General features: G+C 34.3%; 1 protein-coding gene across 5 annotated transcripts in view; it reads left to right on the plus strand.

The window, feature by feature from the left end:
* The window catches only part of LOC102810258 (A-type potassium channel modulatory protein KCNIP1-like), a 128,182-nt gene extending 102,723 nt beyond the window's left edge, over positions 1-25,459 (plus strand). For 3 of the 5 annotated variants that reach the window (XM_085504285.1, XM_085504286.1, XM_085504283.1), the window contains 6 exons: positions 10,419-10,488; positions 14,275-14,360; positions 15,238-15,345; positions 16,806-16,910; positions 17,086-17,148; positions 24,906-25,459. In XM_085504285.1, the coding sequence (XP_085360411.1) occupies positions 10,419-10,488; positions 14,275-14,360; positions 15,238-15,345; positions 16,806-16,910; positions 17,086-17,148; positions 24,906-24,953 (480 nt within the window). In that variant the 3' untranslated portion in view covers positions 24,954-25,459. The remainder of the gene's footprint in view (positions 1-10,418; positions 10,489-14,274; positions 14,361-15,237; positions 15,346-16,805; positions 16,911-17,085; positions 17,149-24,905) is intronic. The other 2 variants (XM_085504287.1, XM_085504284.1) reach the window with 1 other exon arrangement.
* The last annotated feature ends 229 nt before the right edge of the window (positions 25,460-25,688 follow it).

Raw genomic sequence — 25,688 nt, forward strand, 5'->3', positions numbered from 1 at the left:
GCAAATTTATTTTTTAAATGTTTTTTGGTTTACAAATGATCTTCAATACAAATAATTCATTAGGTAACTTACATTTAACTTTTGACATCATTCAAAAATAAAATTTATTGAAGGCATCACGCAGGCCATGTTTGAATTTTGTGTAATCAATGTAATTTACATATTGAATGTATTGTATACGTGGCATGTGACCTGTGCTTTGCTTGCAATTACTGTGTCATTTTGAATAATGAATGAAAAGTGAATAATATTGAATTACAAGTATACATGTAAAGCAGGATATTTCCTAGGAAACTGTTAAAATGACGCTATAAGTATAGGATTTGGAATATCTCATATTATTGTCTTTATGTCATGTGACACATCTGGATTGGGAAATCGAGAAGTTAATAGTGATTGAACAGATAGTAATATATCCTTCATTAGACCATGACATTCCAGTAGCTTGTTGATTTGAACTATGATGGCATTATGTGTGACCCTTGCCATTTTGTGCAGGTTTCAGTTTTGTCTCCTGTGTTTATAGTGAATTTACATGATGTTACTTGTGACAAGAAGTCTATTCTTTTCTATTCTTTTCTTTTCTATTCTATTCTTTTCTATTCTATTCTGTTCTGATGATCATCCATCATTTCATCTTTTATTGTTATACCAATTTTATGAACTTAACCTATTTATACTTCTAGCTGCCGTGTTACAGTGGTTATAGCATGTGTGCCTAGCAGTTATGGGTTCAGTCCCCTCTGCCTTGCAGTTATGGGTTCAGTCTCCTCTGCCTTGCAGTTATGGGTTCAGTCCCCTCTGCCTTGCAGTTATGGGTTCAGTCTCCTCTGCCTAGCAGTTATGGGTTCAGTCCACTCTGCCTTTCAGTTATGGGTTCAGTCCACTCTGCCTTTTCAGTTATAGGTTCAGTTTCCTCTGCCTTGCAGTTATGGGTTCCCCTCTGCCTTGCAGTTATGGGTTCAGCCCCCTCTGCCTTACAGTTATGGGTTCAGTCCCCTCTGCCTTGCAGTTATGGGTTCAGTCCCCTCTGCCTTGCAGTTATGGGATCAGTCCCCTCTGCCTTGCAGTTATGGGTTCAGTCCCCTCTGCCTTACAGTTATGGGTTCAGTCCCCTCTGCCTTACAGTTATGGGTTCAGTCCCCTCTGCCTTGCAGTTATGGATTCAGTCCTCTCTGCCTTGCAGTTATGGGTTCAGTTCCCTCTGCCTTGCAGTTATGGGTTCAGTCCCCTCTGCCTTTGCAGTTATGGGTTTAGTCCTCTGTGCCTTACAGTTATGGGTTCAGTCTCCTCTGCCTTGCAGTTATGAGTTCAGTCCCCTATGCCTTGCAGTTATGGGTTCAGTCCCCTCTGCCTTGCTGTTATGGGTTCAGTCCCCTCTTCCTTTCAGTTATGGGTTCAGTTCCCTCTGTCTTGCAGTTATGGGTTCAGTCCCCTCTGCCTTACAGTTATGGGTTCAGTCCCCTCTGCCTTACAGTTATGGGTTCAATCCCCTCTGCCTTGCAGTTATGGGTTCAGTCCCCTCTGCCTTACAGTTATGGGTTCAGTCCCCTCTGCCTTACAGTCATGGGTTCAGTCCCCTCTGCCTTACAGTTATGGGTTCAGTCCCCTCTGCCTTACAGTTATGGGTCCAGTCCTCTCTTCCTTTCAGTTATGGATTCAGTCCCCTCTGCCTTGCAGTTATGGGTTCAGTCCCCTCTGCCTTGCAGTTATGGGTTCAGTCCCCTCTGCCTTGCAGTTATGGGTTCAGTCCCCTCTGCCTTGCAGTTATGGGTTCAGTCCCCTCTGCCTTACAGTTATGGGTTCAATCCCCTCTGCCTTGCAGTTATGGGTTCAGTCCCCTCTGCCTTACAGTTATGGGTTCAGTCCACTCTTCCTCTCAGTCATGGGTTCAGTCCTTTCTGCCTTGCAGTTATGGTTTCAGTCCCCTCTTCCTCTCAGTTATGGGTTCAGTCCCCTCTTCCTCTCAGTTATGGGTTCAGTACCCTCTGCCTTACAGTTATGGGTTCAGTCCCCTCTTCCTTTCAGTTATGGGTTCAGTTCCCTCTGCCTTGCAGTTATAGGTTCAGTCCCCTCTGCCTTGCAGTTATGGGTTCAGTCCCCTCTTCCTTTCAGTTATGGGTTCAGTCCTTTCTGCCTTGCAGTTATGGGTTCAGTCCCCTCTTCCTCTCAGTTATGGGTTCAGTCCCCTCTGCCTTGCAGTTATGGGTTCAGTCCCCTCTGCCTTACAGTTATGGGTTCAGTCCCCTCTTCCTCTCAGTTATGGGTTCAGTCCTCTCTGCCTTGCAGTTATGGGTTCAGTCCCCTCTGCCTTACAGTTATGGGTTCAGTCCCCTCTTCCTCTCAGTTATGGGTTCAGTCCCCTCTTCCTCTCAGTTATGGGTTCAGTCCCCTCTTCCTCTCGGTTATGGGTTCAGTCCCCTCTTCCTCTCAGTTATGGGTTCAGTCCCCTCTGCCTCTCAGTTATGGGTTCAGTCCCCTCTGCCTTACAGTTATGGGTTCAGTCCCCTCTTCCTTTCAGTTATGGGTTCAGTCCTTTCTGCCTTGCAGTTATGGGTTCAGTCCCCTCTTCCTCTCAGTTATGGGTTCAGTCCTCTCTGCCTTGCAGTTATGGGTTCAGTCTCCTCTTCCTCTCAGTTATGGGTTCAGTCCCCTCTGCCTTGCAGTTATGGGTTCAGTCCCCTCTTCTTCTCAGTTATGGGTTCAGTCCCCTCTGCCGACCATTCTCTCTGCAGTTAATACTTACTAGTTGGTTTATGGTCATATGATGGTTACAGCATTTAAACCTCATTCATGTGATCATGATTTATTGAACTAACTTGTATAATTCAACATGGCTATTTCTCATAGATTAATATTTGTAGTCAATTTGTCGCATATTAAGAGTTGTCAGTATTGTTATGTCACAATTTATTATTTCATAACAAGTTGCAGCATATAAACGTGGAAATCCTGATATGCTCATTCTAGATAGTTTTGCATAGAACAAATTATTGTACATTTACACAGACTACCGAACAATAAAAACTGTGATGTTCCTGTCATCAAAGCATGTTATAAAACCCAGTCATTGCAAAGAGAAACCGCATTGGTGCAAGATTATTGGCTTCTTTATTTCACGTACAGCGCTCATAAATGCTTAAGGGCTTTCATGTCTGTAATTGGGTTACAAATATTGTGGCTGTTGATATGAATAAACAAGTCATTAAACTTATTATACATCCTACACCAAAGAAAAAAGGGATTTACTCGATCTTTTACAGTATGTTCGAAAGTGTTAAGGACGCATTCAAAAGTCTTCTTTATTTAGAAATTGTGCATCATGTCACATTTGAACGCTTTTGTTTCTGAACGCAAATGTTCGAATAGCACAACATTTCTGACTGTTATCTCTCATTAAATTATCACAAGCAGAAAAAAGATGTATAATAATGTTTGTCACGAGATTACCGCTCAGGTAGTATGATAATGCATTGACTTCCGCTACATGTCGGTCAAAACAATCACAGTACTGCTGTTGTGCATATTCTTTTAATAACCTCATAATATTCTAATTTTGTAACTTTCCTATTTTAAGTTTAATATATTGTTATATGATTTTCCATTATTTGAATATTACATCGTATCATTGCTGTACATTATACGATATGTTACATATTACTCTTTTGCATCTGCAATCTGCAACATTTTGACGTTTCTGGTTTTCCGGTTTTGTGACGTAAAAATAAAAGCATATTGATACAATAAACCAACCCAAACAAAACATTTCCCATGAAACATGTATCAACTTCAAGTGTGCTGCCTGCATATTTCAAGCATTGAGCAATTATATATGCATTCATATTCAAAGACTATGCCATAGGTTTCAAATTTATAAGCACCAGTGATCGGTTTGGGTGTAAAACAAGGCAGAATAATCAATATCTCTGCAGATAACACCGCTTATATATTGTTGTTATAACAAAATAACAATAATTATTTTGAGTCTATTCTATACTCGATTGTTGTGTCGTTGTGTCGCGCTGTCTCAGCAGAGACCTTGGCTGGCAATATGGAACCATTTTTATGCACAATTGCTCTGATTGGTCAAATGAATGGACCATCTACTTGTAAAGCACATGTTTGGCTGGCAATATGGAACCATTTTTATGCACAATTGCTCTGATTGGTCAAATGAATAGACCATCTACTTGTAAAGCACATGTTTGGCTGGCTACATGGAACCATTTTTATGCACAATTCCTCTGATTTGTCAAGTGAATAGACCATCTACTTGCAAAGCACATGTTTGACAGGCAATATGGAAACATTTGTACGCACAATTGCTCTGATTGGTCAAATGAATGGACCATCTACTTGCAAAGCACATGTTTGGCTGGCAACATGGAAACATTTTTATGCACAATTGCTCTGATTGGTCAAATGAATAGACCATCTTCTTGTAAAGCACATGTTTGGCTGGCAATATGGAACCATTTTTATGCACAATTGCTCTGATTGGTCGAATGAATAGGCCATCTGCTTGCAAAGCACATGTTTGGCTGGCTACATGGAACCATTTTTATGCACAATTGCTCTGATTGGTCAAATGAATAGACCATCTACTTGCAAAGCACATGTATGGCTAGCAATATGGAAACATTTGTATGCACAATTGCTCTGATTGGTCAAATGAATGGACCATCTACTTGCAAAGCACATGTTTGGCTGGCCACATGGAACCATTTGTATGCACAATTGCTCTGATTGGTCAAATGAATAGACCATCTTCTTGTAAAGCACATGTTTAACAGGCAACATGGAACCATTTGTACGCACAATTGCTCTGATTGGTCAAATGAATAGACCATCTACTTGCAAAGCACATGTTTGGCTGGCCACATGGAAACATTTGTATGCACAATTGCTCTGATTGTGCAAATGAATGGACCATCTACTTGTAAAGCACATGTTTAACAGGCAATATGGAAACATTTGTACGCACAATTGCTCTGATTGGTCAAATGAATGGACCATCTACTTGTAAAGCACATGTTTGGCTGGCCACATGGAACCATTTTTATGCACAATTGCTCTGATTGGTCAAATGAATAGACCATCTACTTGCAAAGCACATGTTTAACAGGCAATATGGAACCATTTTTATGCACAATTGCTCTGAAAACTTTAGCTGTTGTTTTTATCTGTAGTACATAAAAAGTAACCATAGAAGTTGTCGATTCAGTGTCAGGAATTGAACAAAAAATAGTTTCTACACTTAAATAATTGATATATATTGACCAAAATATTGGTTAAATTGAAGGAAGAAGATTTGAGACAGCTGTGTTGATAGAATTGAACCTCAATCATCAATCATTCTGTCTTATTCATAACAGTACTGCATTATCTTTGTTTTTAATATTTAATGATTTGCTATGTGCTGATAATTCTGATATCTTCAATGGCATAAGTTATGATACAAAAATAGTTCTTTGGATGTATATTGTATAGAACAACTTTTTTTAAATTTGTAAACTGAGAAGGATTCTTCTCTTTTTCTGAGGGCTCCTTGAAGTATCCTTATTAAAATCGCTATTACTGTTTGTGTCTGCTTGAAATTGCATCAAGAATTGAAATTGCAGAATCACACTGTGCTGTATGACTGACTGTAGTGCTATAATACCAGTGATGTCATAATGAATGGGTCTGGTCTGTGTGCAGTGTGACTGACTGTAGTGCTACAATACCAGTGATGTCATAATGGATGAGTCTGGTCTGTGTGCAGTGTGACTGACTGTAGTGCTATAATACCAGTGATGTCATAATGAATGGGTCTGGTCTGTGTGCAGTGTGACTGACTGTCGTGCTATAATACCAGTGATGTCATAATGAATGGGTCTGGTCTGTGTGCAATGTGACTGACTGCAGTGCTATAATACCAGTGATATCATAATGGATGGGTCTGGTCTGTGTGCAGTGTGACTGACTGTAGTGCTATAATACCAGTGATGTCATAATGGATGAGTCTGGTCTGTGTGCAGTGTGACCGACTGTAGTGCTATAATACCAGTGATGTCATAATGGATGGGTCTGGTCTGTGTGCAGTGTGACTGACTGTAGTGCTATAATACCAGTGATGTCATAATGGATGGGTCTGGTCTGTGTGCAGTGTGACTGACTGTAGTGCTATAATACCAGTGATGTCATAATGGATGGGTCTGGTCTGTGTGCAGTGTGACCGACTGTAGTGCTATAATACCAGTGATGTCATAATGGATGGGTCTGGTCTGTGTGCAGTGTGACTGACTGTAGTGCTATAATACTGGTGATGTCATAATGGATGTGCCCTGTCATTATACTTTGTTGGATTGTATTTGTTGTAGAAAGACTTCAACAGCTAGACTGCTAGTCATTATTGTTTAATAATGAAAATACTTACATGTACATTACCCATGGCCGAACAGGTTTTATTCAGGTCATTGAACCGAAATTTGATAAATCCAGTAGTATTAAATGCATTATTTATAAATAGTAATAAATGCATTTATTTATATATATCGGTACTGGAACATTAATTTATGACTTAATTTTAGACCACTTGAATTTATACATATATACATTTGTATTATCTATCAATAGAGCAAACACAGTAATAAAGAGCCATCAAATTTGTACTTTTATTTCTTCTATTTTGGAAGAAATTAATTTGAGTCAACCACAGAGAACTAACATTTCAAAGTAACGGACATACATTTATTTTTATTTAGATTCAAAGTAATTAGTTTGACAAAGTCATCATGACACTAAATTTTGCATGCTAAGGTCACTCATTGTTAATGAGATTAATAAAAATGTAATCATTGTTGGTAATTATATTGCACATTGTCATCATTAATCCTGTACAATCAGCATACAAAATATCACCATGGTGAAACTCTAAGAAAAAACTGCATGCATTGTGTCTTACCGCCATGCGATGCCATGGATTCTCACTGTTTTCTCATAAAAAAAACGAAAAGAGAAAACATTGTTCTATGAGTTAAATTAAACCTGCGGTAAAAACAATATTAATTTTGCAAAGTCATCGTATGACATCCTTGGGGATTCTCGCCTATGGGTGTAATGACTGCTCATACTTACACGTACACTATTTGCTCATTCAAACTGCATGTCGTTGGCCATTTTCTCATAAAGCGAAATTGCTTAATCGTGATCAAGACAAGGCAGTAGCGGTGAGAGGCATCAGTGTGATTACTATGCAGTGACATCATTGTCTCTTGCCAGCGTCTTCACAAATTAATTATCATATTCTTATAGATGGTCATTTTACAGATGAGGTAACACTACCTGGTAACGACTACAAATCATTACTCGTGAAAGTGAAAGGATTTATAGAAATTTTTTTAGAGCAAAATGAATGTGAAATTTGAAAGCACTTGTTAGAAGTATGTGTTCAATATTATTAGTGTGAGCTCAAACTGGCAATTAGTGTAGACCCCCGCTGCAAGAGGTCAAACTGAATGAAATATACAATCATGTTGTTCTGTATAGTATAATCAACTGGTAGTGAACTTGTAATAGTGCTTGTTATACTATTCATCGATAGACTAGAAATAGAGACAAAAAGCATGTGATGTGGTTATTATCATCGTATTAACATTGCTCAAATTTATCCGGTTTGGTTTATGTGTTTCAACCATTATACATATAGATACATTTTTAGTTGTATGTATTTGATCTGAAGTTTAAAAATATTCATTCAGTTTAAGTTGTCATTTCTCGTGTCATGGAATATATTGCTATTACCATGACAACAATTGCATAGATTTGATGCAAGCCGACACAAGGTACTATTTAAAATTTGAATCATGTCAATGTCTTCAGGAAATAGAATTAAACAAAAAATTTAATTCCTAATAACCTGTTTGAGCAGTTGCCATGGTAATTTCATAACATTGTCATGGGTATTTTAGAAGTTCGCAGTCTCTAAACCGATTGCATTGGCAAAATGCCAGAAATCCTGAAATTTCCATTAAGGATGCTGTGTGTGTTGTGTCTTCTCCCTCAAGGTGTCATCACCGTGACAACAGGTGTCATAAAGATGGTTGCCGTGGCGTCAATAGACAATGTTGTATACTTGGTACAGCCACAGCTGCATGCTTAATTATGATGTAACGAGTTTTCTCAGCTCTGCATTTCATCATCAGTAATGTAATTGTGATGCTAATTGATGTTTATACCCATCTGTGTATTGTCTGTCTGTCTATCAATTTTTTTCATTTTTATAAATTCTCTAATTACGTTCACACATTTTTTTCTTCTCTCATTTTGCATACTGATGAGGTGCTCTAGCAGAGTTGGAAAATGTTTTTTCTTCATTTTCTCCAAGATGAGAACCGAACCATCTATTTTTTTTTTACCTCTGTTGTCATTGTAGAATGACATAGCAGAGCTGTATATATAGGTAATTGCTGTTGTCTGTCCGTTTGGCATCTGTCTGTTAACGATTACATTTTCATCTTCTTGAAAACTATTTACGCAATTGCTTTGATACTTGGTATATAGGTGACTAGGGCGGACTTCTGTCAGATTTGTTCATTTCGTGACAATATCTTCAGTTCTCTTTTTTAAGCAAATATTTTTGTCATTTTTAGCTCAATGGATCGTAGGTCTACGGAGCTATACCAATAAAGGTATGTCCGGCACCTGGAGTCTGCTATCTGTTTGTCTGCTCGTCTGTCCGGATGAATGTCTGAATGTGGGTGACTTCTTCTCAAAAACCAGAACTATTTGATTTTTGTTGTGTATGGGTTTAGATTGAAATTTGTTAAAATTTAAAAGTTGATCTGCCCGAAATTATGCAAATTAGCTACTAACAACTATAATAATTCTTGGATGACTTCTACTATGACACTATTTGGTATACAGTGCTGATGTTAAAGCGGGAGGGTTGTCACCTGCGCACGCATGGGAATTGAGTCCCAAATGATGATAACAACACACACACTGAAAATGCAAAGTCTCATGGATAAACAATGACATGATATGGTCGTCTGACGCATGCGTAGGTGACAACTCCCCCGCTTTTATAGTGCACATGTATTAGGTTGACCAGTTATCAGTTTTGTTAATTTGGCGAATATTTTTAGTGAATATTTTTGACATTTTTTGAAAACTACCATCTCAATTGTTTTGGTGCTTGTGATGATAGTAATATTACAAAAAGTCTGAGTCTTAGTATTGCAATAATTTGTTCTGCTGATACAGCCGAGCTATTTTGATGGTCTTATCACTTTGCCACATGTATGTATTTATAAGTGGGTCTTCAGTACGCTTGCTATTATTTTTCGCGTTTACCAACAATGGCATATTTAGCTTGCTTATCCACTCTTCACTGGAATTGACACTAAGATTTTTCTCATTAATCTTGTCAATTTCTTATAATGTCACTTTGATCACTGTTGTAACTACAGTGAAGGGCACAAAGCTGGGGTTGTTATAAATGTTTTTGTAAATACACATTTTTAACAAATCAAAATGCATGTTAAAATTCAAATTGACGAATCCACAAATTGTGACATCATCATTAGTTCTAATTAATATTAATGAGTTCAAAATCATCCAATCAGCAAGTGCCTCAGTTTGAACTAGTGGCAGTCACAGTTGGCATGTCATTTGAAAGCATGTGCACACATTGCGGGCATATACAATGTTAATATCTTGAGCCAATCACTATTAAATATTTAAACTTGAGCTGATGATTGGTATTAACAATTTTTCATAAACATATTTATAATCTAGGGTACGGTTTTATGCCCTCCAATGTATCAATTAGTAAACTTGTGAGGACGGTGTACAACTGTCATCAATTGTTTAAAAAATTAGCATATTCAAATTAGCTATACTTATGAGCCAATTAATGTCACAGTCACCCATCCCCCTCCGACCATGGAGGTGAAATCTTAGCTGCATGACCAGACTACGTGGAAAGTGGATTACTAATGGTACAGAAGTCGAGTAACCAGGCTATAGCATATAATGCATTGGTTACAAATACTATCGCATCTACAAGGAAATATAACTGATCTTGGTTTTAATAAAACAGTCACTTATGTGTGGGGTAAAAAAAATATGGTTCTTAACTACATGTAAAAATATGTAATTTATAGTTTGAACATCTTAAAAAATATTAAATGAATGTACATGTACGGGGAATATTGAGAAATATACATATGTAGTGCTATGAGTAAAAACAAACTTATGTACTGTAAACAATTGAAAAAAATCAAAGTACATCATATAGTTTTGAAATCAAAACAATTGCAATATTTCAACATACCAGACAGACATACGTATTCTGTGAACTGATTGCAATCATGTTATTGTATACACAGGCTATAAATACAATCAATAACTTTGTTTATTTCTTTTTTTTTCAGGAATGTCCAACAGGGATAGTTAATGAAGATACATTTAAAGAAATATATGCCCAGTTTTTCCCTCAGGGAGGTATGTCCAATCTCTTATACATCAAAATAGAGTCAAATGATTGTAAATCCTTTAGCTGTGAAAGTACATTAATGATGATGAATTTCAAGACCCATTGTGCAATCCCCGTAACAAGACTAAAGGTAGCTGATCTGCTAAAGAATCTGAATTTATTGTAAAATTGACATTATTGAGTTTTTAATAAGTCTTAATCTACCTGTAGAATGTTTCCCCAGTCACCAATGTCAGGTGTACATTCACAGGCAAGTTAAATCATTCATAGTTGAATGTTTCTTGATAAGAAAAAGCATTTATGTGCGAATGAGACTCACAGTAATTATGCTAATTGCCATACATCTAGTGCGTTTCAAAGAACTTGCTAATACGTATGTGATTATGTGAGAGCCAATCACTGAACATTATTCACTGGGTCTTAATTTTCGTAGATTTGATTTTGAAATTCTCTGATTTAAGAAGAAATCAAATGTATTGTTAAATTTGAATATTGTTACAAATCTTGCTATCAGTACAATAAGCAAATAATGATATTCGGAAAGTAAAACAGGAGTACACCAATATGGGATTATGGAAACAGTGTAATTTCTTAGTTCTTTTTCACAGCCTATATTGTGATAAGATGATTATATCAACATATTATTAATTAAACAAAGATACAAGAAGTAGGATACCGTTTCTATATGACACTACATTGTACCTTTACACATTTTCGCGTGAACATACTCATATAATTAAGTTTGTCATTTTCTATACACCATGAGCTAGTTGAAATATTTGAATTTGATGACAAATATGAATTTCATGTTTTTCTACACCATTTAAATAGGTGTTAAGTAATGTTTGTTAGCAAACGTTCAAACCGCTACAAGCGATCGTTAATATAGCCACTTATAATTTAAACGCTTAGACTAGATTTTTATATCACATATTGCCGCCTATCACAACTTATCTTTGACAGAGTAAAACCATTAGCGATATCAGTGGATATTTTGACAGAAAGTGCATTTATAAGATTGCAATTGGGAACTAAGAAGATTAAAGTTCCTGTTCGTAGACGAATTTAATAGTACACGTAATCTGATAATAGTTGTATAACTGTCGCACAACCAAAGATCGATTTCCTCTTGTTTCCGTATAAGAACGGATTCATGCAGGTTATGACATGTGAACGGAACGACATGCAGCTTTTCAGACGGTCAATGTCATGTCGAGACCTGCTGTGCATGTACAGTGACAGTAATCAAAGTGTACGACATATTAGTTATGTTGATATATAAACTGAAGAAAATCTAATTATTGTGAATATACATTCATGTTTACATTCGTGTTCTTAGTATGAGGTATGGTTGTAAGAAATTTACTATAACTGCACTAAATCTCTGTATTTATTAGCAGCTCATCTGAAACTTTATCTTGGTTGGATTTAAGGCACACATTGCTTGAGTCCACTATGAATTGGTCTTTCTAACTTTAGCTTTTACTACACTTTATGTAACAGTACACCTAATGTGTGGTATATAGCTCACATTGTCTGCCAAGCATATAAGGGAGATTTCCGTGGTCGGCTACGCCCACTCAGTAGTGACAAAAATAGGAGTACAAACAGCACAAGCACTTTACGCTGCGAACTTTATACGGCTATAGCTACATGTTCATACAGCTGTAAATGATGTCTCAATCTCAATAAAAAAAATACAGGCTTTACAATTCACCTCTGCAAATATTATATATTAATTTTTTTTTATGTAAAAGTTATTTCTTTTGTTGCAAGGCATATACCTTATTTTCAAGAAGCCGATGCCATTCTTGATTGGTGCTAGCACGTTTCCATCGAGCTGCAACCGATCACTCAGTGCCGACTGAGTCAAGAGCGAAAATACACTTTAGTTGAAAAATATGTACTCATGTCAATTTGTTTTGGCACTTTGCTCAACTTTTTATCGTTTTGGTCCTAAAATAACTGAAGTGTATTAAGAATGAGATGTGTGGATTATATTTTATATCGTACATTCCGATAATGATTTTTGACGGCTTGATTACCTCTAGTTTCGAAGTGTTCTGAAGATGATTGCAGATGCACTGAAGCATATTAAAATGCCGCCAATTTTAACACCGATCTGCCTCATCTCATTTATGTATTTGGCGCCTTTCCTCTGTTGCTGTTTTATTCAATGATTGTTTATTGTAGTTTCCATGGTAATTGACGGCTGTCATATCCTCATCTTGGTAGTGTTAAAATACTGCTTACGTGTTCGTCGTTGGAAATGTTTGATCTCACACTCTAGCATAATTCTTATCAAGTAGTATTAAATTACCTTCGCATGCAGAAATTTACCTGAAAACTAAATTTCTGGATAAGAACTTTCCAAGTGGTACGTGTGACTACTTAAGGGTATACATATATTGCCATAGTAATGTCTTTCTGTGTCTCTGTTGCCAAGGCGATGCTTCAGTTCACTCTACAAGTGCATGGTTATTTATATTCTGCTACCTCTCTCTAAGGAAACTACATTGTTTCCATGGTTACGTGCAATGTATATGACGAATATGGTACATTCAGCCCTAATAAACTAAATCATAGCCAATATAAGTTAGATCGCTATTATATCGGCTCTACTGTCTAAACCTGAAAGGTAAAATCTGTTGGCGTGTCTCTGTAAATACTTGGTTTTTTTTATTCCAAATTTCAAAGTCTCGCACACAGTATTGCTATTGTTTGGATAATATGTTAGTTGTTGTCAATCAATTAAAATAAAATTACATTCTTCATAAATGCATTTATTGTTATTATATGAATGACTGCAAAATATATTGCTATGCACAACATTGTCTCTTCCATGCACCGTGCACCTATGTCATGTCAGAATGACAACGGTGATCACTAGACAATGTGATATATTGGAAAAGTCCATTAAATACTTGAATATGAAAATTATATTTCTGTATTTTTTTTAAATGATGAATAATATAATGGCAGACTATATGTGATCATGCCTGGTTCTATATATGGATCTTTTCCTAAGCATTGCGTCATTGCGTCGCCATAGATACTTGTTATCTGATTAAAGGCAGTCATAATGCACAGGTCTTGGCCTATGGCTTCCATTTTTGCAAATAAAAAAAAAATCTTGTTCTATAAAATACATTGATTGATCAAAACACCTGTCAAAACAAAAATCCTTTATGGCTCTGTTTGAAATTTTTGAAAGAATTTAAAGAAAATTTCCCCCAAAAATGTGTTTCTGATAGGGTTAACAGGGCTGTGATTGGGTTAACAGGACTGTGATAAGGTTAACAGGGCTGTGATTGGGTTAACAGGGCTGTGATTGGGTTAACAGGGCTGTGCTAGAGTTAACAGAGCTGTGATTGGGTTAACAGAGCTGTGATAGGGTTAACAGGACTGTGATAGGGTTAACAGGGTTGTGATAGGGTTAATAAGGCTGTGTTAGGGTTAACAGAGCTGTGATTGGGTTAACATGTCTGATATAGGCTGAACGAGGCTGTGATAGGGTTAACAGGGCTGTGATAGGGTTAACAGAGCTGTGATAGGGTTAACAGGGCTGTGATTGGCTTAACAGGGCTGTGATAGGGTAAACAGGACTGTGATTGGGTAAATAGGGCTGTGATAGGGTTAACAGGGTTGTGATAAGGTTAATAAGGCTGTGATAGGGTTAACCGGGTTGTGATAGAATTAACAGGGCTGTGATGAGGTTAGCAGGGTTGTGATAGGATTACCAGGACTGTGATGTGGTTACCAAAGCAGCTTTCATGCAAGTTATACAATTTTAGGTTTTCTTTCCCCAGATGCGAGTCTATATGCACATTATGTGTTCAATACATTTGATACCGACAAAAATGGGAGCATTAGTTTTGAGGTATGTATTTTCATCTATTCTATCACTTATCACTTATACCTTTACCTGTCAGTTTGAGCTGACCTATTAATGACAATATTAGTAAACAGAATTCTTATGAAGTATATTATATGGTGAACTGTTGTGTTGCATCGTGGGTAGACATCTATCTATCAAGTGTTTAAGCTGCTGCACGATGAGGTTCACATTTTACTGACCGTACATATTTGACAGAACATGTAACGCACATGTACGTTTTATTACTAAACGAGGATATCTGCATGTACATATAGTATATTTAAAAATGGTGGCAAACAATTTCATTATTTTATTATGTGCGAACTGCCTGATGTTACTTGCCAACCAGTTAATGCACGTATGTAAATATGCAAACAAGTAGATCTCTTATTCGTCAAAATGAAAATTGCTTGAATTCCGTGAAATGTTGTGTATTAGGTGTTTATTCCATTGAACTTCAGATGACAAAACAAAAAGTGCTGCAGATAATTTAAAATACAACATGCCACAATGATTATCCGAGGTGCATTCAAAATGCTCTCTAAATTGAGGGTTCGAAAATTGAAAAATATTGATATCGTGACAATCATTCAATCTCAGTCGAACACATTACGTATCCTTTAACATCCAATTTAAGTTTCATTTGTATGAAAACTACATTGCTTGTTTAAGCTCTTTAATATTTTCAAATTCCCCCCAAAAAATCTTATTTCCACAGTTATATCCATCTAGCAAGATGCCAAATTGTGCGATGTACTATATATTACTTGGTGCATTGTGAATATATCGGTGACAATTCTCAAACATTTGCCAGTCATATTGATGTAATTATATTATTGCGTAACTAACACAATATCGACTCTTTTTATTTTTTGAGCAGGAATTCGTGTTTGGTTTATCAATTTTATCTAGAGGAACATTACATGAGAAGTTAGACTGGGCATTTAAGCTGTACGATATAAATCAAGATGGACACATCACACGCGAGGTAAGACATATGTGATGAATCAGTAAACAGTAATCACATTTCACTACTACTTTGTTGAATTTCATTTGAAAAAAAAAACAATGTAGTTTACACAAGTTGTATACATAGCATTCAAGTTATATTGAATTTATTTGCTTCACTCTCCCCACTTAACTTTACATAAATGACACTTCTTGGAAACGATTATTTAAATTGCTTTTATATTCAGGTGCTTTGAGGTGAATTCTATCAGATTTGTTCATTTTCTGATAATATCACCAGTTCTATAGTTTAAGTGACTATGATGTGTTGACTCAGGAATACACGAAACATCAAAGAAACCAGAGAGAGTTTTCACATTTAACTTTTGTTTATTCCACCATTTTCAGTTGGCACTTCTTTTTACATATCAATACACTCAGGTGATCAGGTGATATATAACACTATTACAAATGTATGTATTCTAACGCATTCAATAAAATAGTGCCAAAAACGTCACAGTGAGACAGTAATAAATGCAGTAATAATGGAGACTTATGTTTTGACTTCTGTGTATGTTTAATGTTTAAAATTGTTGTCGGATCAGGCTAATAACCGCCCACTGGTGGCCATTTTATTTTAGTATCGGTAAATGCAGTTTTGGAGCCATATCTCTAAAATTCTTTGATTGTTCATATTCAAACTTTTTATATTTCTAGAAATATGTTGACTACAGTTACTTGTTTTGTCAAGTTTTGGTAAAAAAAATGCTATTTTCAACTTTTTCTTTGAAACTATAGACCTGATTAAATTGATACTTGATATGTTTATGCCTTAAGTACATCTTAGGATAACATCATTAAATTTCCTGTTTTTAGGAAATACAAATATACAAAACATACTATGCATAGCGAAGTATGTGCATGTAATTCAAAAATGTTGTTTATACATAAATTAAATGCATATATATACCACTGCAACTCATCCAAATTGTTATCAATCAAAAAAGTTCAGGGAAGTCAACGTCGAACAAAAAATTTATTAGTGAAACTGTGGAATAGAAGAATTGGAAGAATAGTTGTCTGGACGTTGTTATAATTTATATGTTCAGCGATGTATCCAGTCTAATGACCACCTGCTATGAATTCAAGTTTTTTTGCCATTATTCAGTAAAAAACAAAAAAATATGTATACACGTAGACATACAGTGGAATTTTAGGGATCACCTACATTTTCATTTTTTCTCTCAATTGAAAACAAAACAAATATGTCATTGCATGGTGTACCCTATATAGAAGTATTTGCCGGAAGTATTAACTCACGTTATCTGAAAAATAGGCTTTTATTGCCCAGTTACTTTCACATATTATCAAATATAGAAATCTTTATTGGCGCTACGCCACGTGTGATCCTAATGATGAATGAAACTCATCATCCCAGTGTGGTATCTTTGTGTCCATTCAACAATTCTCTAATGAAAACTGGATTCCAACTGTTCACAGGAAATGTGTGATATAGTACATGCAATTTATGAAATGATGGGAAAGTATGCTGAAGCGAAGGGAGAAGAGCTGACACCGAAAGAACATGCTGAGAAAGTTTTTCAAGTAAGTCATCTAAGTCCTGCTATGCAGTGTTAAAGGGTCAGGGTAACTGGCCGTCTATTACAGTTTTCGCAAATTATCTACTACATCATGTGTTGCAGTACAGTAGAATTGTCAGATTATTCTGGATTTCAGAGCTGAATTTTTCAAAATGTACCTTCTTCTTTTTGATAATCAGAAAATGGATCTTAACAAAGATGGTGTTATAACAATAGATGAGTTTATGGACTCTTGTAAAAGGGTAAGCGAATGTTTTTAATTGTCAAATTAATGACTTTGCATTAATTAAATAATTAATTGATCAATTGTGTCAGATATGATTCAATTATATTTCACTATATAGAGGGGGCTATTAGATATGATACAATTATATTTCACCATATAGAGGGGGCTATTAGATATGATTCAATTATATTTCACTATATAGAGGGGGCTATTAGATATGATTCAATTATATTTCACTATATAGAGGGGGCTATTAGATATGATTCAATTATATTTCACTATATAGAGGGCACTTCTAGATATGATTCAATTATATTTCACTATATAGAGGGGGCTATTAGATATGATTCAATTATATTTCACTATATAGAGGGGGCTATTAGATATGATTCAATTATATTTCACTATATAGAGGGCACTTCTAGATATGATTCAATTATATTTCACCATATAGAGGGGGCTATTAGATATGATTCAATTATATTTCACCATATAGAGGGGGCTATTAGATATGATTCAATTATATTTCACTATATAGAGGGGGCTATTAGATATGATTCAATTATATTTCACTATATAGAGGCGCTTCTAGATATGATTCAATTATATTTCACTATATAGAGGGGGCTATTAGATATGATACAATTATATTTTACTATATAGAGGGGGCTATTAGATATGATTCAATTATATTTCACCATATAGAGGGGGCTATTAGATATGATTCAATTATATTTTACTATATAGAGGGGGCTATTAGATATGATTCAATTATATTTCACCATATAGAGGGGGCTATTAGATATGATTCAATTATATTTTACTATATAGAGGGGGCTATTAGATATGATTCAATTATATTTCACCATATAGAGGGGGCTATTAGATATGATTCAATTATATTTCACTATATAGAGGGGGCTATTAGATATGATACAATTATATTTCACCATATAGAGGGGGCTATTAGATATGATTCAATTATATTTTACTATATAGAGGGGGCTATTAGATATGATTCAATTATATTTCACCATATAGAGGGGGCTATTAGATATGATTCAATTATATTTCACTATATAGAGGGGGCTATTAGATATGATTCAATTATATTTCACCATATAGAGGGGGCTATTAGATATGATTCAATTATATTTTACTATATAGAGGGGGCTATTAGATATGATTCAATTATATTTCACCATATAGAGGGGGCTATTAGATATGATTCAATTATATTTCACTATATAGAGGGGGCTATTAGATATGATACAATTATATTTCACTATATAGAGGGGGCTATTAGATATGATTCAATTATATTTCACCATATAGAGGGGGCTATTAGATATGATTCAATTATATTTCACTATATAGAGGGGGCTATTAGATATGATTCAATTATATTTCACCATATAGAGGGGGCTATTAGATATGATTCAATTATATTTCACTATATAGAGGGGGCTATTAGATATGATTCAATTATATTTCACCATATAGAGGGGGCTATTAGATATGATTCAATTATATTTTACTATATAGAGGGGGCTATTAGATATGATTCAATTATATTTCACCATATAGAGGGGGCTATTAGATATGATTCAATTATATTTCACTATATAGAGGGGGCTATTAGATATGATTCAATTATATTTCACTATATAGAGGGGGCTATTAGATATGATTCAATTATATTTCACCATATAGAGGGGGCTATTAGATATGATTCAATTATATTTCACTATATAGAGGGGGCTATTAGATATGATTCAATTATATTTCACCATATAGAGGGGGCTATTAGATATGATTCAATTATATTTCACTATATAGAGGCGCTTCTAGATATGATTCAATTATATTTCACTATATAGAGGGGGCTATTAGATATGATTCAATTATATTTCACTATATAGAGGGGGCTATTAGATATGATTCAATTATATTTCACTATATAGAGGGGGCTATTAGATATGATTCAATTATATTTCACTATATAGAGGCGCTTCTAGATATGATTCAATTATATTTCACTATATAGAGGGGGCTATTAGATATGATTCAATTATATTTCACTATATAGAGGGGGCTATTAGATATGATACAATTATATTTCACTATATAGAGGGGGCTATTAGATATGATTCAATTATATTTCACTATATAGAGGCGCTTCTAGATATGATTCAATTATATTTCACTATATAGAGGGGGCTATTAGATATGATTCAATTATATTTCACCATATAGAGGGGGCTATTAGATATGATTCAATTATATTTCAATATATAGAGGGGGCTATTAGATATGATTCAATTATATTTCACTATATAGAGGGGGCTATTAGATATGATTCAATTATATTTCACCATATAGAGGGGGCTATTAGATATGATTCAATTATATTTCACCATATAGAGGGGGCTATTAGATATGATTCAATTATATTTCACTATATAGAGGGGGCTATTAGATATGATTCAATTATATTTCAATATATAGAGGGGGCTATTAGATATGATTCAATTATATTTCAATATATAGAGGGGGCTATTAGATATGATACAATTATATTTCACCATATAGAGGGGGCTATTAGATATGATTCAATTATATTTCACTATATAGAGGGGGCTATTAGATATGATTCAATTATATTTCACTATATAGAGGGGGCTATTAGATATGATACAATTATATTTCACTATATAGAGGGGGCTATTAGATATGATTCAATTATATTTCACTATATAGAGGCGCTTCTAGATATGATTCAATTATATTTCACTATATAGAGGGGGCTATTAGATATGATTCAATTATATTTCACCATATAGAGGGGGCTATTAGATATGATTCAATTATATTTCACCATATAGAGGGGGCTATTAGATATGATTCAATTATATTTCACCATATAGAGGCGCTTCTAGATATGATTCAATTATATTTCACCATATAGAGGGGGCTATTAGATATGATACAATTATATTTCACTATATAGAAGCGCTTCTAGATATGATTCAATTATATTTCACTATATAGAGGCGCTTCTAGATATGATTCAATTATATTTCACTATATAGAGGGGGCTATTAGATATGATTCAATTATATTTCACTATATAGAGGGGGCTATTAGATATGATTCAATTATATTTCACTATATAGAGGGGGCTATTAGATATGATTCAATTATATTTCACTATATAGAGGGGGCTATTAGATATGATTCAATTATATTTCACTATATAGAGGGGGCTATTAGATATGATTCAATTATATTTCACTATATAGAGGGGGCTATTAGATATGATTCAATTATATTTCACTATATAGAGGGGGCTATTAGATATGATTCAATTATATTTCACCATATAGAGGGGGCTATTAGATATGATTCAATTATATTTCACTATATAGAGGGGGCTATTAGATATGATTCAATTATATTTCACTATATAGAGGGGGCTATTAGATATGATACAATTATATTTCACTATATAGAGGGGGCTATTAGATATGATTCAATTATATTTCACTATATAGAGGGGGCTATTAGATATGATACAATTATATTTCACCATATAGAGGGGGCTATTAGATATGATTCAATTATATTTCACTATATAGAGGGGGCTATTAGATATGATTCAATTATATTTCACTATATAGAGGGGGCTATTAGATATGATTCAATTATATTTCACCATATAGAGGGGGCTATTAGATATGATTCAATTATATTTCACCATATAGAGGGGGCTATTAGATATGATTCAATTATATTTCACCATATAGAGGGGGCTATTAGATATGATTCAATTATATTTCACCATATAGAGGGGGCTATTAGATATGATTCAATTATATTTCACCATATAGAGGGGGCTATTAGATACTGGTATGATACAATTATATTTCACTATATAGAGGGGGCTATTAGATATGATTCAATTATATTTCACTATATAGAGGGGGCTATTAGATATGATACAATTATATTTCACCATATAGAGGGGGCTATTAGATATGATACAATTATATTTCACTATATAGAGGGGGCTATTAGATATGATACAATTATATTTCACTATATAGAGGGGGCTATTAGATATGATACAATTATATTTCACTATATAGAGGGGGCTATTAGATATGATACAATTATATTTTACTATATAGAGGGGGCTATTAGATATGATACAATTATATTTCACTATATAGAGGGGGCTATTAGATATGATACAATTATATTTCACCATATAGAGGGGGCTATTAGATATGATTCAATTATATTTCACTATATAGAGGGGGCTATTAGATATGATACAATTATATTTCACTATATAGAGGGGGCTATTAGATATGATACAATTATATTTCACCATATAGAGGGGGCTATTAGATATGATTCAATTATATTTCACTATATAGAGGGGGCTATTAGATATGATTCAATTATATTTCACTATATAGAGGGGGCTATTAGATATGATACAATTATATTTCACCATATAGAGGGGGCTATTAGATATGATACAATTATATTTCACCATATAGAGGGGGCTATTAGATATGATTCAATTATATTTCACTATATAGAGGGTGCTATTAGATATGATTCAATTATATTTCACTATATAGAGGGGGCTATTAGATATGATACAATTATATTTCACTATATAGAGGGGGCTATTAGATATGATTCAATTATATTTTACTATATAGAGGGGGCTATTAGATATGATTCAATTATATTTCACCATATAGAGGCGCTTCTAGATATGATTCAGTTATATTTCACTATATAGAGGGGGCTATTAGATATGATTCAATTATATTTCACTATATAGAGGGGGCTATTAGATATGATTCAATTATATTTCACTATATAGAGGCGCTTCTAGATATGATTCAATTATATTTCACTATATAGAGAGGGCTATTATGATTCAATTATATTTCACCATATAGAGGGGGCTATTAGATATGATTCAATTATATTTCACTATATAGAGGGGGCTATTAGATATGATTCAATTATATTTCACTATATAGAGGCGCTTCTAGATATGATTCAATTATATTTCACTATATAGAGGGGGCTATTAGATATGATTCAATTATATTTCACTATATAGAGGGCACTTCTAGATATGATTCAATTATATTTCACTATATAGAGGGGGCTATTAGATATGATTCAATTATATTTCACTATATAGAGGCGCTTCTAGATATGATTCAATTATATTTCAATATATAGAGGGGGCTATTAGATATGATTCAATTATATTTCACCATATAGAGGCGCTTCTAGATATGATTCAATTATATTTCACTATATAGAGGGGGCTATTATGATTCAATTATATTTCACCATATAGAGGGGGCTATTAGATATGATTCAATTATATTTTACTATATAGAGGGGGCTATTAGATATGATTCAATTATATTTCACCATATAGAGGCGCTTCTAGATATGATTCAATTATATTTCACTATATAGAGGGGGCTATTAGATATGATTCAATTATATTTCACCATATAGAGGCGCTTCTAGATATGATTCAATTATATTTCACTATATAGAGGGGGCTATTAGATATGATTCAATTATATTTCACCATATAGAGGGGGCTATTAGATATGATTCAATTATATTTCACTATATAGAGGGGGCTATTAGATATGATTCAATTATATTTCACTATATAGAGGGGGCTATTAGATATGATTCAATTATATTTCACCATATAGAGGGGGCTATTAGATATGATTCAATTATATTTCACCATATAGAGGCGCTTCTAGATATGATTCAATTATATTTCACTATATAGAGGGGGCTATTAGATATGATTCAATTATATTTCACCATATAGAGGGGGCTATTAGATATGATTCAATTATATTTCACTATATAGAGGGGGCTATTAGATATGATTCAATTATATTTCACTATATAGAGGGGGCTATTAGATATGATTCAATTATATTTCACCATATAGAGGGGGCTATTAGATATGATTCAATTATATTTCACTATATAGAGGCGCTTCTAGATATGATTCAATTATATTTCACTATATAGAGGGGGCTATTAGATATGATTCAATTATATTTCACTATATAGAGGGGGCTATTAGATATGATTCAATTATATTTCACCATATAGAGGGGGCTATTAGATATGATTCAATTATATTTCACTATATAGAGGCGCTTCTAGATATGATTCAATTATATTTCAATATATAGAGGGCGCTTCTAGATATGATTCAATTATATTTCACTATATAGAGGGGGCTATTATGATTCAATTATATTTCACCATATAGAGGGTCCTTCTCGATATTCAATTACATTTCACTGTATACAAGGCGCTATTTGATATTGATCAGGGCTGCATTCTATTTGTACAGTCATGGTTATGATTATTTTGATGTCATTTCTGAAATTGAGGCTCCAAACAAAACATGTAATTCTAATAACTTTTTTTCCTCACCCTCTCATTCAGTTTCACTAAAAGACAAATATATGTGTGAGAAACACAGGATGTTATCAGAATATATGTTTGCATGCCACTAGTTAAAAAACTGAAAACTATTTTAATATATTTGCATATTTGCAATCTGTCCATTGCCCAAAGGCTGCCTGTCGTCTTTAACCCTTATCCCGCCAGTCCTATGTAATTTTTCATGACCAGGTAAGGGTTAATCATGACGATTACGATCCAGGGTATGATCAGGACAGTATGCAGTAGTTATACATAATCAAATGTGCTATCACAATCAGGATTGAACAAAACAAACATGCCTCACTTATGTTTCCCTACATCGTATATAGAGGGCGCTATCATCTCCAATCTCAATCATGGTTAACCAGTCGTGATTGTGTTCGGTTATGTTAAATTTTGATCTTGATTGGTAATCATGGCAATCAATCTCTGGACTGTGATTGTTGCAATCAAAGATGGAACTCAGGCAATGAACACAGCACAAATATTAAAATGTCTTAAACAAGTTTGCCATTCTTTAGCTAGCAGCATGTAAACATATATCCTCGGGGGCGGAGCTACGTCACAGACGTTCCACGTTGCTAAGACGCACACCACTGTACCATGCATTTCTATGGGCTCTGTGTGCGCTGCTGTGGAACACTAGTCGAGCCGGTGAAAATTCGAGAAAACAACACAAACTCAACTTTAAAGTAATCGCGAACAACCAAATTTATATATGTTACACACGTAGAGCTAATTTTGTTACACTGTTCAGAGGAGTCTCAACAATCATCCAAAAGTACCGTTTTATGCGAGTTTTGGGTCTTTGTTTTCTCAACGCTGCGGGTTGCCAGGCGGTGAAAATGCCCGGATGTCTGCCCCCGAGGATACTGATAAAATAGTTTCTGCTAGTTTTAAAGTGATTTCTCACTTATGTTTTTACTATTTTGTAAAATTGATAAAGTGTGGGAAGAAAACAATCATGGTTATGTTTAGGTGTTTTGTGTAGAGCCTTAATTATAGTAATGACTTCAAACTAATTATGATTATGCTAATTGAATACACAATAGTTGTGTTTTACTCTGTATAGTGTTCATCTTATAGTCATGACTAGAGTGATTATAATATAATTGTCTTTCAATAACCTGCATTAATTCCTATTTTCACAAATCATTATTGTGATTGTAAAAACAAAAGTATTCTCATTTGTGTTTTACAAAATAGAGGGCGCTCTTATCTTCTGTCTTTTTACATCTGCAGGATGACAACATTTCAAGGTCAATGGCGATGTTTGATACAGTAATATGAAGAGATTGTGAGAATTATTTACTCCGGTGTTCAATCATCTTTTATTTCAAATTTTTATTTTGTTTTTCAAATTGAGTCTGTTTCTCATACATTTGATTCCAATTGTCTTTTTTTGTGGCGAACAAATTTGATAACTTGGAAAAATAATACTTATATATAAACATTCAATAAGTATTTTTTTTCCAAAACTGGTCACAATTTTAAAAAGCAGGGCTTTGTTTTAGTTTAGAGTAATTAGTTCTTGGTGATTTTATCTACCAGATTTAGAGTTTAAATAACATTTTGCTAACATATTTCAGATGCTCTTATTCGCTTTCCCTGTACAGAAAATATAAAGCGGATATCTTAAGATGGAAATCATGTTACTAATTTTTTCACAGCAATCTTTCAATTTTTGTTGCTTTTCTTAAACCCTGCCCATTTTTTCCATCAAATGTGGACATTATTGCGAAATGTTGTACATTTGGTCCAGAATCAACATAGAATTTACAAAAACATTATAGAAATTGTATAAAAAAAATAGATATCCGATTTCAGGCAGGAAAGCATGTAGCAGTGATTACTTAATGTCTGCCAACAAGAGTGTGATTTTTGAGATCATGCAATTTTAACATTTTTTACTACAAGTGAAATCTTTCTAACTGTCAAAGAAATATTTGTGTGATGATATACTTCCAAGTTACAAATTTTGTTTTTCTGTCTGAAAATGGCTTTAAACTTTTGTTTAGCAATGTC

This window comes from Saccoglossus kowalevskii, chromosome 10 (genome assembly GCF_978046115.1).
Source record: "Saccoglossus kowalevskii chromosome 10, keSacKowa6.1, whole genome shotgun sequence".
NCBI classification, from domain to species: domain Eukaryota; kingdom Metazoa; phylum Hemichordata; class Enteropneusta; family Harrimaniidae; genus Saccoglossus; species Saccoglossus kowalevskii.